The sequence below is a fragment of the Calonectris borealis genome, chromosome Z (genome assembly GCF_964195595.1).
Source record: "Calonectris borealis chromosome Z, bCalBor7.hap1.2, whole genome shotgun sequence".
Taxonomy (NCBI): domain Eukaryota; kingdom Metazoa; phylum Chordata; class Aves; order Procellariiformes; family Procellariidae; genus Calonectris; species Calonectris borealis.
Genome location: NC_134352.1, coordinates 35,805,884 through 35,818,980, shown reverse-complemented (window position 1 = coordinate 35,818,980; position 13,097 = coordinate 35,805,884). Strand labels below are relative to the sequence as shown.

The following is a 13,097-nucleotide window of genomic DNA, read 5'->3' as shown; positions in this document are numbered from 1 at the left end:
TATAATCTGAAGAACACTAAATCAAAACAGGACACTTGTATGTTTATTTCATAGATGATGAGTTCTTAGTATTAAAACAAATCCAACTTCCTCTTTTGTCCTTTAATATAGTAGAGATTTGAAATGATACTCGGAACCTACTCAAAACTGTCAGAAGAGAGGCAAGGCCTTTTTGACTCTTGCGAACTTTAAGAAAAATCTAAGTGTTACTGCTGAAAGTATAACTGGGTTGGGTGCTAAGCACCATCTGCAATATTTTGGCAGCCAAGATTTTACAAAGGGTCAATTAAACTTGCAATAACTAAGTTAGTTAGAAAATTTACCTTGGACTTATGACTGCAGCCCCATGTCCTGTCGTCAAACTGAGAAACACATTTACTTTCAGCACTCCCTTTTACAAAGTACAATGTAAATAAATAGTCACCTTATAAAAGAAATTGGTGCGTCCAACAGATCCAATTTTTCCTGTGTGGTTCATGAAACAAATGTTTCCTTCCGTAGCACCATAAAACTCACAGATCTTAACAGCACCAAATCTGTCTAAAAATTCTCTCCATACATCATTTCTCACTCCATTTCCAACTGCTAGTCGGACTTTGTGATTTTTTTCTCCTTCCTTCTGTTAAAAAAAGAAAAAAATAATATAAAATATAGTATACTGATAACTGCATTTGATTGTTGCATATATTGTGGGGAAAATGTACCTTCTTTAAATACATCAAGTATAAACAACAACAACAAAAAAGAAAAACAACAATTAAGAATTAAAGAAAGCTGGCATAGCTTGCCTATGGCTACAATGTAGCAAACCGCAATCAAAAACCTATTATCTTGTTGAACAAGCAAATTATTTCCTGAATAATGGCTACATTAATTTATATAAATGCTTCCATATTTTAAAAGTTGTATCATCTCTGTCTGTTTCCACTCAGAGGAATTAGAAAACTGGGAAGAAAGACAAAGGCAGGAATTATTTCTGTCAAGGGATTAAAGTCAGCAGAGATTAATAGTTACTTTCTTGTGTCTTCAGACTGATTATAAGAAACAATCAGATTTCACACACTTGTAATATCTGTTCCTTCCCACACATTGCGTATGAGTCATCTTCTGTATTTCTTTCAATATTAAGACTTGCAAGTTTTGTGCAATGTTACTTGGAATACATTATTTCTTGGTAATCTTGAATCTTTACTGTTGTCAACTCACATGTTTTATTACAGGAAACACGACAGTATGTGTTCATCCAGTTCAGTGAGACTCTCTAATTTTATGAATACATTCCCAAACCTTGTGATTGCATGGAGCACCTTTAAAATACAGTTAGATTTAAGTTGAACTATCAGAAGGCAAAAGATCTAAAATGGTTTTTTGGTTTTCTTTGTTTAATTTCACCTCTTTTAAAATAAGACTCCTTTTTTAATCATTGCAAGTGGCAATACAGAATGCCCTGGAAGTGAAACAGCACAAAATAAATATACCTTTAGAACTGCATAGCACTCTGATACTGCAACACTGTCTGTAATACCTCTATATATGTACACTTACACAAATACCTCTCTATATACATATGCACATATATGCACATTTTCACACTCTTTATATATATATCTATGTGTATACATATATACACGTCCACATACATATACTAAAGAAAGCAGCTAGTCCCTATTTTCTGTTCTTCTATTCTAGTTTTCTTTTCCCCTCCGAACTCTAATCCAGTATGAATTAGGTATGTCTTTATAGTGAAAATCCATTTTAGCACCTTTAATGTGGCATAATGTGGCAAATTATTTCTGTGAAGAGATCTGATCAGCTGACTGAAACAGGAATCTTCAAATATTTTGGATGTTAAAACCAGTGAAGCTTCTACTGAGTATATAGACAGGAGTCTACCTCAGAGGCCTATGTCTTGGCCAAATTCAATTTTTCAAGAGGATTGTGAATTCTCACTTCTGTAACAAAAACTGCAAGCACAGTGAAATTTTAAGTTCCTCCCCTAAATCACAAAGACCGACCAAGTTTTTTTTATTTCCTCTTCAAAATCAGTAACTCATAAAAAGATACAAATTTCCTTTATTGAGCTTCAGAGTCTTTCTTCTGGAAGTTAAGTCCTCTTGCTGGAATGATTCAGCAAGGAACTTACCTATTTCACTAGATGCAGATAGCTCTTGGCAGATTTCAATCTGAGGCATTATCCCGCTATTTTACGTCAAAACTACATCGCTCACCAGCCTCCCTTGGTCACTAACCATTCTGTTTTTATAACAACCCAATTCTTCCCTTTTCCCTTCTCCTCTCCTACCTTACTTTAGATGTAAAAGTAATTTCTAAACACACAAGCACATACTTCACTGACTTCATGCTAAATAATTATTAACAAGTGCTGCATTACATAGTACAATGAAACTGACCATGGACATAGCCTGGAACAAGGTGTCTAAAAATTGCCCATAGATGTAATTTTTGGAGTGGTTTGTTTTTTCAACTTCAGATGCAATATCACAATGCAACAGTGTAGATTTTCATGTATCTGAAATAATAAGGTCTGTTACATTACACATTCAAAATCATTCTACTGTCAACGAACAATGAAAGTATTCCTTTTTTTAAGAGAAAGTGTTTCAGTGCTACTTTGAACTTTGTCAGGAAAGCTTTTAACTCTTTTTTTTTTCCCCCAGAAAATTGTCTACCATCTTTAGAACATTCCAGCCAGCTCAACTTAAAACTTTTCAAAGTGGGTTATTTTCTGTACAATTTCATTGCTAAACTGAAACTAACATGTCAGTAACTGAACTGCAGTTATCCCTTGCTGACGCTACTGAATTATTCAAATGTACCACCTCTGCTAAGATATGAAAAATAGCACAAGAGATTCTTTCACAGAAATCCTTTGTTCCACAATGAACAGATGAGACAAATATGTGCATATATATACACACACTAATTAAGTGGGTCATTCATCAGGCTAGGAACATTTGAAATCTCTAGAGACCAACTTAACAGGCAGGTGAGTTTGCTTCTATTATTTATACTTTAAGAAAAATAAAAGCATTGATGGCTGTTTGCTGAAAAGAAAACAATGGCCTATGGTTTTTTTCCAAAAGGACAAATAATGGCATCATTTATAAGTACAGTTACTTCAATTCCTTCAATTCCTCCTGTTATTTTGGCTGGTTTATATTACAACAGCACAAAGTTGTTTCTCTAGTGGAAAAGATACAGAGTAAACCTGACAGGTCAGCATTCTACTGTGCTTGCAATGTTAACACCTATCAAACATACAATGTGTGGCTATCTCACTTTAAAGAAGTATTCTCTTAAGGCATTCAGCCCTTTTGCAAAAATACAAAGGTGTATGATGTCACCAAGAAGTGATCGCAGAAAGCACATTTTCTTAAAAGAGGGCAGTAATTCACTTCTTCACAACTAAGGTAAATTTTCTGTTAGACTGCATTGCTGCAACTGCCGTATTTGTGATGTAGTCAGCTCCACCACAGTTGTACCCATCTGTTGATACAAGATTCCCCGAAGAGCACTGCAGAGCTTTCGGGGGAAAAGGCATTCAGACTGTCATGCATTTAGCAGTCTTTCAACTGTGAGAATGGAAACTATATGTAATTTAATCTCCCAGCAGGTTTAATAAGTATGAAGAGAATGATTATAATAAGGGAAACATTAAACAGTGATAATTCTCATTAGTTTTACATGTGAGCAAATTCATATAGCTTTTTTTTACATATTTTTACCTAAACTTTTCTATAACTAATATATGACATTAATTCATGTTAGTTCTGAGTGTAATTAACTTTCAATGGAAAGTGAACCACAGTAAATAAAATGGAGTTAGCCATTTTAACATCTTTCTCATGACTCGATCTATATATGCATCATCTGTATTATTGTCCACATCACTGCCAGATCCCAACTTTAGGGCAGGCATGTTGGTATCCATGGGCACTGTGGCCAAAAACTTATGCAGTAAATAAAATGCAATACATAAGAGAAGGGAAGAAAAAGGGATGATAATTCCAACAAATTCTAGAAACACGGTTGAGTGATGCACACTTAAGTATCCTAATGTATGAAAATTGAAATAAATTAAATATGCAGGGAAAACGTATGCTTTAAACAGACTATGGCACCAAACAGTCATGCTTTGAATTTCTGCCATATTCAGATGTCATTTAATCAACCAGCTTCCCTTAGAGTAGAGTAGATAGAATTATAGGAGTAGGAGGAATTCCAAGGAGTCACCTAGTGCACATCTCTTCTGGGAGATAGGCTCTGCTATCCCTGTGCCATTCTTGACACCTGAACTAGCTGTGGCACGTCAGCCAGTTACCGTGCAACACCTTGATATGCAGCAATTGTCTGCATGCATATTCTCAGCCTGCTGCAACAGCATAGTACCTAGTTAACACTTCCTTCACTAAAAGCTATATTTCCTCACAATATCTCAGTTACGAAGGACTCAGTGCCTTGCCCTGGTCAACTGTCACAAATAAGTTCAAATAATGTGTGCCCTGTGATAATTTGCTCATGCTTTGTGTTTCTGAATGTGATTAATAGTTCTCTACAGATAATTAGGAAGACAGATTTTAGAATAATAGGATGTTAGAACATCTTTCCAAAGTTCTTAAAAATGTCTATTTATTTATTTTCCTGCACTGTGATTTTCTTTTCTTACAGAGTGATTCTGAAAGAAAATGGGGATTCAGTCTATATCCACTTTTTTCTAATAGTAAAAGTGAAACATTTTTTTCAATGCCTTTTTGAAGTATTAATAAGCAAGAACTGTTCTTACCTTACACCTGGACTTTTCTTCAGTTCATTCTGCTAAGATCTTTGAACTTTATATCAAATATCTGCATACATCATAAATCAGTTTCTGACACACTATTTCTCCATTTTGAGTGCTTGTTTCATTTGTATAGTAATTAATCGACAAGTCAAGATCTGCCTTATTACACTAAACAGCACATACCTGGAATTTTTCATCTGCCAGTCTTTCCTCCTTAAGAGTTCTTTGTACACTATGTGGACTACCTACATGATTAAGTTGTTGACAAAAGAAATGCCTTTTAAAGTGCCATCAACAGTGTACTAACTGGTGCAGGAAGGATTCATGACTGCAGCTATAGAAAAATGTACTTAGCAGTTGCTTTAAAAGAATATAAGAAAAGAGGTTCATTGTCCTACTTTTACCATTTCTGCAGCAGGAAAAGACAAATGGAGAGAAGCAAAGGTAAGTTCAAGAAAAGGAGGCATGAAATGTTTCCTGTATTATGGCCTTGAAACTAAAAGCAATCTCACAGCCTGAGATATACAAACATCTGTTAAATATAAAATATGATGGACAGACCACATACAGTTTACATTCATGTATTTACAAGGAATGCATATAACAACACATTTAGCAGTTCTCTATTGACACATTAGCCCTGAAAAAAGAGGCATCAGGTAGTTAGTAGAGAGACTATGAGAGGTATCCTACTGCCATTATGATGACAGATGTAATAAATTCTTCAAGATGCATGCTTACATTCAGTTTTCAGTAATGCCTAATGATAAATTGCGACTAGACTTTTTGAGTAAAATACATGCCCAAATTTAAAAATACAAGTAAAAGAAAACGGCAAGGGTACTGAAGAGAGGCACCATAAGAAAGAAACAGGAATTCAAGGAACAGGACACATCCTCCCAGTTCTGGAACTGGTTGTTTGCTACTTAGTATAGCTCACTCTCACCATGCTTTCCTTAATCAATCTCCTGATAATCTAACAGGATTAGATTCTAACAGGAGTTTTCTTCCTTTAGCTCTTCTAATGTTTTCTTTAGCTGTACTTCTATTTCCTCAGAAAATATCTACCAATAAAAGAAGTAATTTTTATCTGTGTTCCACCCAGTAATACGAAGTAGATAGTTGTATTTTTGGTGATTGCCCCAGGAGCCCACAAGTCAAAACAAATTGTGGATACACAAAACTTACCAAAGGTCAATTCAGAGCATTAAAGCACGCACAGATTATTTCTTGCTCTCCACATTGCAGACAGTATTCTGTAAGCAATATAAAGCTTCCCTTTGTATGATTGTGATTTCTAGGCTTCACTATCAGGACATTTTCTGCATGACTCCACTAGCTTAACCCAAAAGATGAGTATCTAGGAACAGAAGCTGGAAGGAAGGAAATTGGCCAAGTTATATGACCTCTTGAAGACACAGAAAAGTCTTGAGCCACCATGCTAGAACCAGACATCGCAACTAGCCTTCAGTGCTGTTTTGGGTATGGAAAACCAATGCTTCCTAAGGTCAAAGGAACTCTATGAACATTACAGAAGACTTTTTCAGGAAGAAAACCTGAAAACCTTTAGCATTAATAGTGGGAAGAATGAGAAAACAGACACAGAATCATTGTGTGGATGGAGTCCAAGAGACATATGTGAGTACATTTAAATATCAGAAGGCAGTAGCCAAAATGGATTATAATCTGCTTTTAAACACACTTTTTAAAAATAATACTGTTGTTGTAGTCATGGCAGTTTAAAGCACAGAAAAATTTTGTTGTGATATACAGTGTATTTTTTATTAGATCAACTGATACTGTCTGGAGGGAAAAAATACAAGCTTCCAAATCCCAAGTCCATCTTTAAGCTTCATTTCAGATGTGCCTAAAAATCCTGTTTTCCCTAACTGCATGTACAAACACTGTTCAATCCTCCTTTTAGGCACTGTTAATACTGTAGTAAATCGGTAACAACTTGGATTAAGAATGATGTCTGCTTACGACATAGGGAAGTGGACGCAGATTTTTTTTTAAAAAAATATAGGTTATTAGAAGAATAAATAAATTGCAAATTCCTCCAGTAAATAAAATTGTAATGACATATAGAGATTATTCAGAGACTTCAAATGGAAGGTACAGATGTGGTTGTCCGTAACTGTGACACATTACAGGTTTGAGGTATTTAATAAAATATTTATGCTGAAAACCTGAAAGGGGCTTGCCAAGTTTCCACTCCACATTTTAGTGATAAGAGAAAGAACAATTTCCAGTACTGAACATAAACTGAGCTAAACTTTAATGGGGAATAAAATGTGATGCCAAATAAAACCTGAATTGTAGAGAAGTGTCTGCTGACTCATTTTTCCTTCCTCACCCAACTATCAAATTGCCTTCCTTCAAAGAAACTTGTTTCTAGGTGCGAGAAAGTGCTATCCAACATAAACCCCATTCTTACACCCCTTCCCACAACACTTAAGACAACATCAGGGAAATAAGTGTTCATTGCTTGTCCCAGCAAACAGTTTTCTCCTTCTAAATTACTATTGTTCTAACACAGAAGAGTTTTAATAAAATAAATCCTTAAGCATCTTTTCTAAAGTCACTTCAGAGAGCTTAATCCCATCCAAAGAAACCTTGGCCAAACTGGATCTAGTAGAGAGATTGGCTTGCTTCAGCTTAACAAAATAAAGTCTGAAAGCTGATATACATGGTCTTATACACTTGAGGTAACCCCAAGGAAATACGAAATGTTACTGATGCCGAAGGATAACATTGTCTCAATACCAAATGGACATAAAACAGGACAGATATTGAAAGAAAATTTCTAAGCAATGATATAATTAATTGTGAAATAGACTTCAAATACAAGTAGAAGTGAACTCTGGTTTTAATAGAGAGCTTATCAAGTTCATGCAAGGTATCATAAATCATATAATTAATGTCATAACGTATGACAGCTTATGAGAGTACAAGACAGCACATAATGATCAAGAAAACTGATTTCTAGCCTCTGTCTGTAAACCACTTCAGGATTCAGGTCTCCTTTACAGAAAAGCAGGAAAGAGATGCTGCATTACCATTCCTATCTTTCCAAAAGCTTCAGGATGCAATGTATTATTTAAATAGCTCATTACTTCAAATTTGAAATAAATCTGCAAGTGCATCAGGAAGATTTTGTATACGCTTCAAATGTTAAATTTTAGATGTGCTGCAACCCTCTAAGCCAAGTATTTCCATAGATTAATAAAGAAGTATTTCCAAGGCCTTTGCTTAGAGAGGAAATAGGGAGCTATGATATGCCATACTTCTGAAATTATCACTATAGATAGAGACTATATATAGAGAGGTCACTATAAATAGAGACTTTGAGCAATGTCAGCCAGCAAGACCAAGTTATTTGCTGAATATTCTCTTTCACTGGAGTAGTCATGCTAATATCTTAGAGCAGGATCCATTTTGTAGCTACTGATGGCTACTAACCAAAATGCTGGCTCTTCTACTTTCACTATGATCAAAAGACTGAAGAAAAAGAGCTTGAAAGAGGGCAGCATGAGGATTACTCATTTATTTAGGAGCCCAGCAAAATCTATGAATGTCACATAATGCAAGGTCTTTGCACTCGTATTTAAGGAAAAAAGACAACTTCCTTTTCTGACAAATGTTCTTTCCCGACAATAGGTTACTAAACCAAACTGGATGCAGAACAGGTTTCAGAAAAATTCTACTGCAAAAGAGTCTTCAAGAGCTGTTGCAGATGTGAGTGGGAGGCAGAAAGATCAAACAAGACAAAACTAATAACGAAAGCTAAGCCAAGAGTCTATATGCTACCACAGAGACTTATCAAAAGTTCTGTTCAAAATCTAAGAAATAAGAGGCCACTCTGTGGCCTGCAACTATTAGAAATATACCATTTATTTCAAGTTTAGTATTAAAGAAACAAATGAAGCACTTAAGATAATTGGTATGGTTTTACTCTGTGTTCATTAGAAGGGCTTTATACTCTGTAACCTTGAGAACACTGCCCACATAATATCTTCACAGAGCTTTAAAGCTTCTATTAGCCATATCTTTCTCATGCTGCTAGTATATATAGCACTTCTAAGTTACTGAAACTTAAAGAGAGATAACAACTTGGCAAATTATTTTACCTACTTGAAAAATAATAATGCATTGGACAACATATTTAAAATCCTTCCACTTATTTCTGTGAAGATGTTTCTCTTCCAGTTTTAACATGACAAATACTTACATAAATTAATAGTTAATTCATAGTTAATGCATAGTTAATGATGGCATAAATATAGTATATAGCATATAAATAGTTAATGATGGTATAAATAACTTTATTTGCAAAATTTAAAGCTCCTTTACCTTTATGATGGCTTGGTAAGGATTTAAAAATGAAAGAGTTTGTTTTAGAAAATGAAGTATATTAATCTATCATTCTTGCTTTAAGATACTGAACAGGATAAAATGGGTAAAACAAAATGCCATGCTCTAACTGTACAGTTAAAGGACAGAAAAGAGGAACAATTAATATCTGAGGCTGCAAACACAGCAAAAGTTGGGAAGTGTTGAGAGAACGGAAATGACTTTGGGGAAATCACGTTAGCCCAGAATGAAGAAAAATCACAATTTATAAAAGCTAGGCCCTTCATATGTTTTCATTTTCCTTATGGTCTTTAACTTGATTTTTTTTAATGCTGTAACTTTTTGTTTATTTTATGTTAAAGTTTAAAAAACAAACAAAAAAAATTAAAACAAAAAACACCAAAAAAAAAAGAAACAGAGAGAGAAAAGTATCACTATTCTGGTTTCCTATCACAGCCAGTGGTGGTCACTGGGACATCAGCCATGCCCTCCTTAATTCAGGAACATTCTCTTTGTTGAGGCATGCATGGATAGTGCCGTAGGATCTGTGACCCACCACTACGTTACTTAAAACATACTTCTGAAAATTTTCAGGAGAAAAAAAAATCCAATGTCTTATGAACACTGACCTTTTCCATTCTTTGGTCAGCACTTGAGATATTAATGCAAATCGTTATTCTGCTGGAAAACAAGACTGATTTGCATTCTCTTCGAATTATGAGAACACTGCTTAAGGAGGAGGTTATTCTGGAAAATCATAAAATAAAGACTTGGATTAGAAAAGAATTTTCAGATTACTTAATTTGAATTATTGGCACCATATCCTAAGAGATGAGTCATTTCAATAAAATTCACTGAAAAGAAAATAAACCACTGATTATTTTTTTGAAATCACAAAATGAAATTATGATAGAGGCAAAGGGAGAATGTTTGAAGATGTAACAGTTACATTGCATCCAATTTTGTACATTTTTACAAATCTCTTCGTGTTCTCCTAAACATTTTGTTAACTTAAAAGAGGATACAGTTCTTTTTGCTTAATGTTATACAGGTACTTGGAAGCCGATATTTATTTTTATTTAGTATTCAAAATAAAAGCTGTTTATGATCATAAGTAACTGTGTAAAGTCTTTTATTAAAATGCTTAACCAGTTAAGCTAATATATGATGTAACATTTAGGATTTATTATTGAAACACAATAAGACAACCTGCAGCTCATAAATGGATGAAAGTTGCCAGCATTAGCAAGACGAATTTTAGTTTATACTGGACTATGAATGTTTGTTTCGTATTCATTTTGACACATTTACCATAAGCATTTGAGGATAGAAAGTAGATAGTTGGGTTTGCTATGCAAGAGGTTATATCTGTTCCGTCTATATTATTTTATACATCTTGAATTAATTCCAACGAATTTTAAGCATTTAGCTTAGCCTAAACATCTTGGGCTCTCTTTTTCATCAGTGGGTAGATACAGAAACACACCAGAAAAAAGCCAGATCAAGAGTTAATTCAGTTAACCTCAGCTATACTTGGTAATTACAACAGGTTCAGCACACTTCGTGCTTGATACCATGTAGATAGACCATCACACCACTGACTGCCACGGGCTAACACAGTTTCAGAGAGGAATGTCACTTTAACAAAACTAGCTTTGTTGTCCGGAATAGCTTTCTAACTGGAACAAAAGGCATTCTTCCTTTGAACTGCTAACCTAGATCAAACTCCTTCCAAATTTTAAAATATGGTTTAGATGGTCTCAAAACACGCACATTCCACAAGCCAAAACAGTGCTAAAACATGACCTACAAAACTTGAGACCTCTGATATACTTATGTGCCAAGAAACAAAGTTTTGAAAATTCTGAAAAGACATTGAACAGTAATCCTGGTTTTCTGAACTGACATTGTGAAACTCTGTGAAATAATATTTTTTCACCAAATGATACTGAATCAGTTTTTAGTCTCGAAGTCTCTTCTTTTAATACTTTAACATCTTCCTGATTCAAGCCATTTCTTTTTTTACAGTCTACAGATCACCAAATATTTGAAGAATCTCACATAAAAAGAAGGGTAGAGGGACAGGTTCAGTACAGTTTTATTTCCCTTTTAACATAACCACATTAAGAACAATAAAAGTACATATCACTTAGAGATGAATAGCTATAATTTTGGTTCCACTTACCACTGGCTGGCTGCAAAGGTAACGGCAAAGTTCTCCAATGTACTGGATGACAGTTACATTGTACTTTTTGCAGTCACTCCAAAATTGACTAGCTGAGAACTTCTTTTTCAACACACAGGTTGCACCTTTATGGAAACAGTAGAAAAGGAAATGAAGCATTTTCTCTATATGGCAGCTTAGCTAGCTATGTTCACTATTTCTACAAAATAGAACATTAGAGGAACTAAGAGCAGCCTCATTCAGAGAACTATATGGTATTTAAGCTGTTTTATTAGAAGATGCGTGTTCAAACCCAGCAGACAAAGAAGGGAGATGAACCCAGTCTCCTCCTTGGCGAGACCGGAAACGGATAGATAAGAGGTTAAAAGCAAGAAGACAGCTTCTCTTTGTTGGTGTTGTAACATTATTCAAGAGAGTTTTACTGAAAATATCCAGAAAAGTCAGTCTGAATTAGCAAATCATTTGGGTATCACTAAACCCTCATTTTTCAACAAAGAAAGCAGTCATCAATGCAGACTCAGACCGAATTAATCCATAATCCAATGATCTTTCCCTTGCTCTGACTTGTCCTTTATGCTTCAGGAAGCAGGAAATATTTGCCATCAAGTTCCAAATAAATCTTTTATAAGAGAGTCATTGAGGACACCTACATGGTCTCAGTAAAATATGTGTTTTATTGTCCATGCCAAAACAGTACAGAAATTAAATGGCAAAAAAGTTATATATCATCTAATGATATATGACAAAGCTGAATGTTCACTATAAATGTATTTGTCAGTCTTTCTAAGTTCACCAAAATACATTTTAGTTCTATTCCACTGAACAATGCTTAGTCTGTACATATATTAATGCGCTATACACACTGCCAAAATATTACATATGTCCTTAAATTCCTTTTTGCCTAAATATAAAAGAAAGTAAAATCATTTGTGACACAAATACCTACCTACAACTAATTCTTCTCCAGTACGACAAAGATAGCTTGTTAGAGATCCTTCGCTATTACAACACCCTCCCATCCCCAAAATACAGAAATATAAAGCTATTACAAAAAGACTATTCATTTATTTCAGCAAAGCATTAGTTTCTCTAATGGCAGTGAACCTAAGTGAGTTTTATACATTTTTATAATAATTAATTCTCTATTAACAATACAATTAAATGAAATGAGCCCTACCCAATTCAATGCATCCACCGATGCCAAGAAGAGATGCCGCACTGTGATAAAGAGGCAGAGTAATATAAATGATGTCTTCTGCAGTAGCACCAAAAGCCCACAATCCAGCAGCTCCTTTAAGAACCTGCATGTGACTGATGACTGCGGCCTTTGGAAGACCTGTAATGAAAACATAAAACCATGCATAAAGCTTCTCTTAAAGAGAACTCAATTTTTTTTTTCCTGTGTAAGGTCTCTAAAATCATAAAAGAATCAATTCTTTCTTCTGTAACCAAATTTTCAGCCATCTGTTCAGATGGCCGTTTATAATAGACAACTGGCTGTTAATACAGTATTGCATGTTTGTTCTGTACACATAAAGTGTGTAACCTCATCTGTTAGTTATTTAATCTGATGTGAAGTCAATTCAAATAGGTGGAAACATGAAAAAATTCCATGGTTAGCATGCTATCAAATTATATAGAACCAACAAAGGGCCAGAAGCATTTACTGTACATATGGACCTCCTTTAACATAAAGAGGCATCACACTAGATCTCTTTCAGGCAAGAGTCATAGTGACTGTAACGTAATTAAGAAAGG

The 13,097-nt window shown here is 34.6% G+C and overlaps 1 protein-coding gene across 1 annotated transcript in view; it reads right to left on the bottom strand.

The window, feature by feature from the left end:
- LOC142076022 (long-chain fatty acid transport protein 6-like) overlaps positions 1 to 13,097 on the bottom strand; it is a 40,837-nt gene that overhangs the window by 15,791 nt on the left and 11,949 nt on the right. The window contains exons 3-5 of the mRNA XM_075138327.1: positions 12,517 to 12,675; positions 11,340 to 11,464; positions 425 to 619 (exon numbers count right to left, since the gene is read on the bottom strand). Of these exons, the coding sequence (XP_074994428.1) occupies positions 425 to 619; positions 11,340 to 11,464; positions 12,517 to 12,675 (479 nt within the window). The remainder of the gene's footprint in view (positions 1 to 424; positions 620 to 11,339; positions 11,465 to 12,516; positions 12,676 to 13,097) is intronic.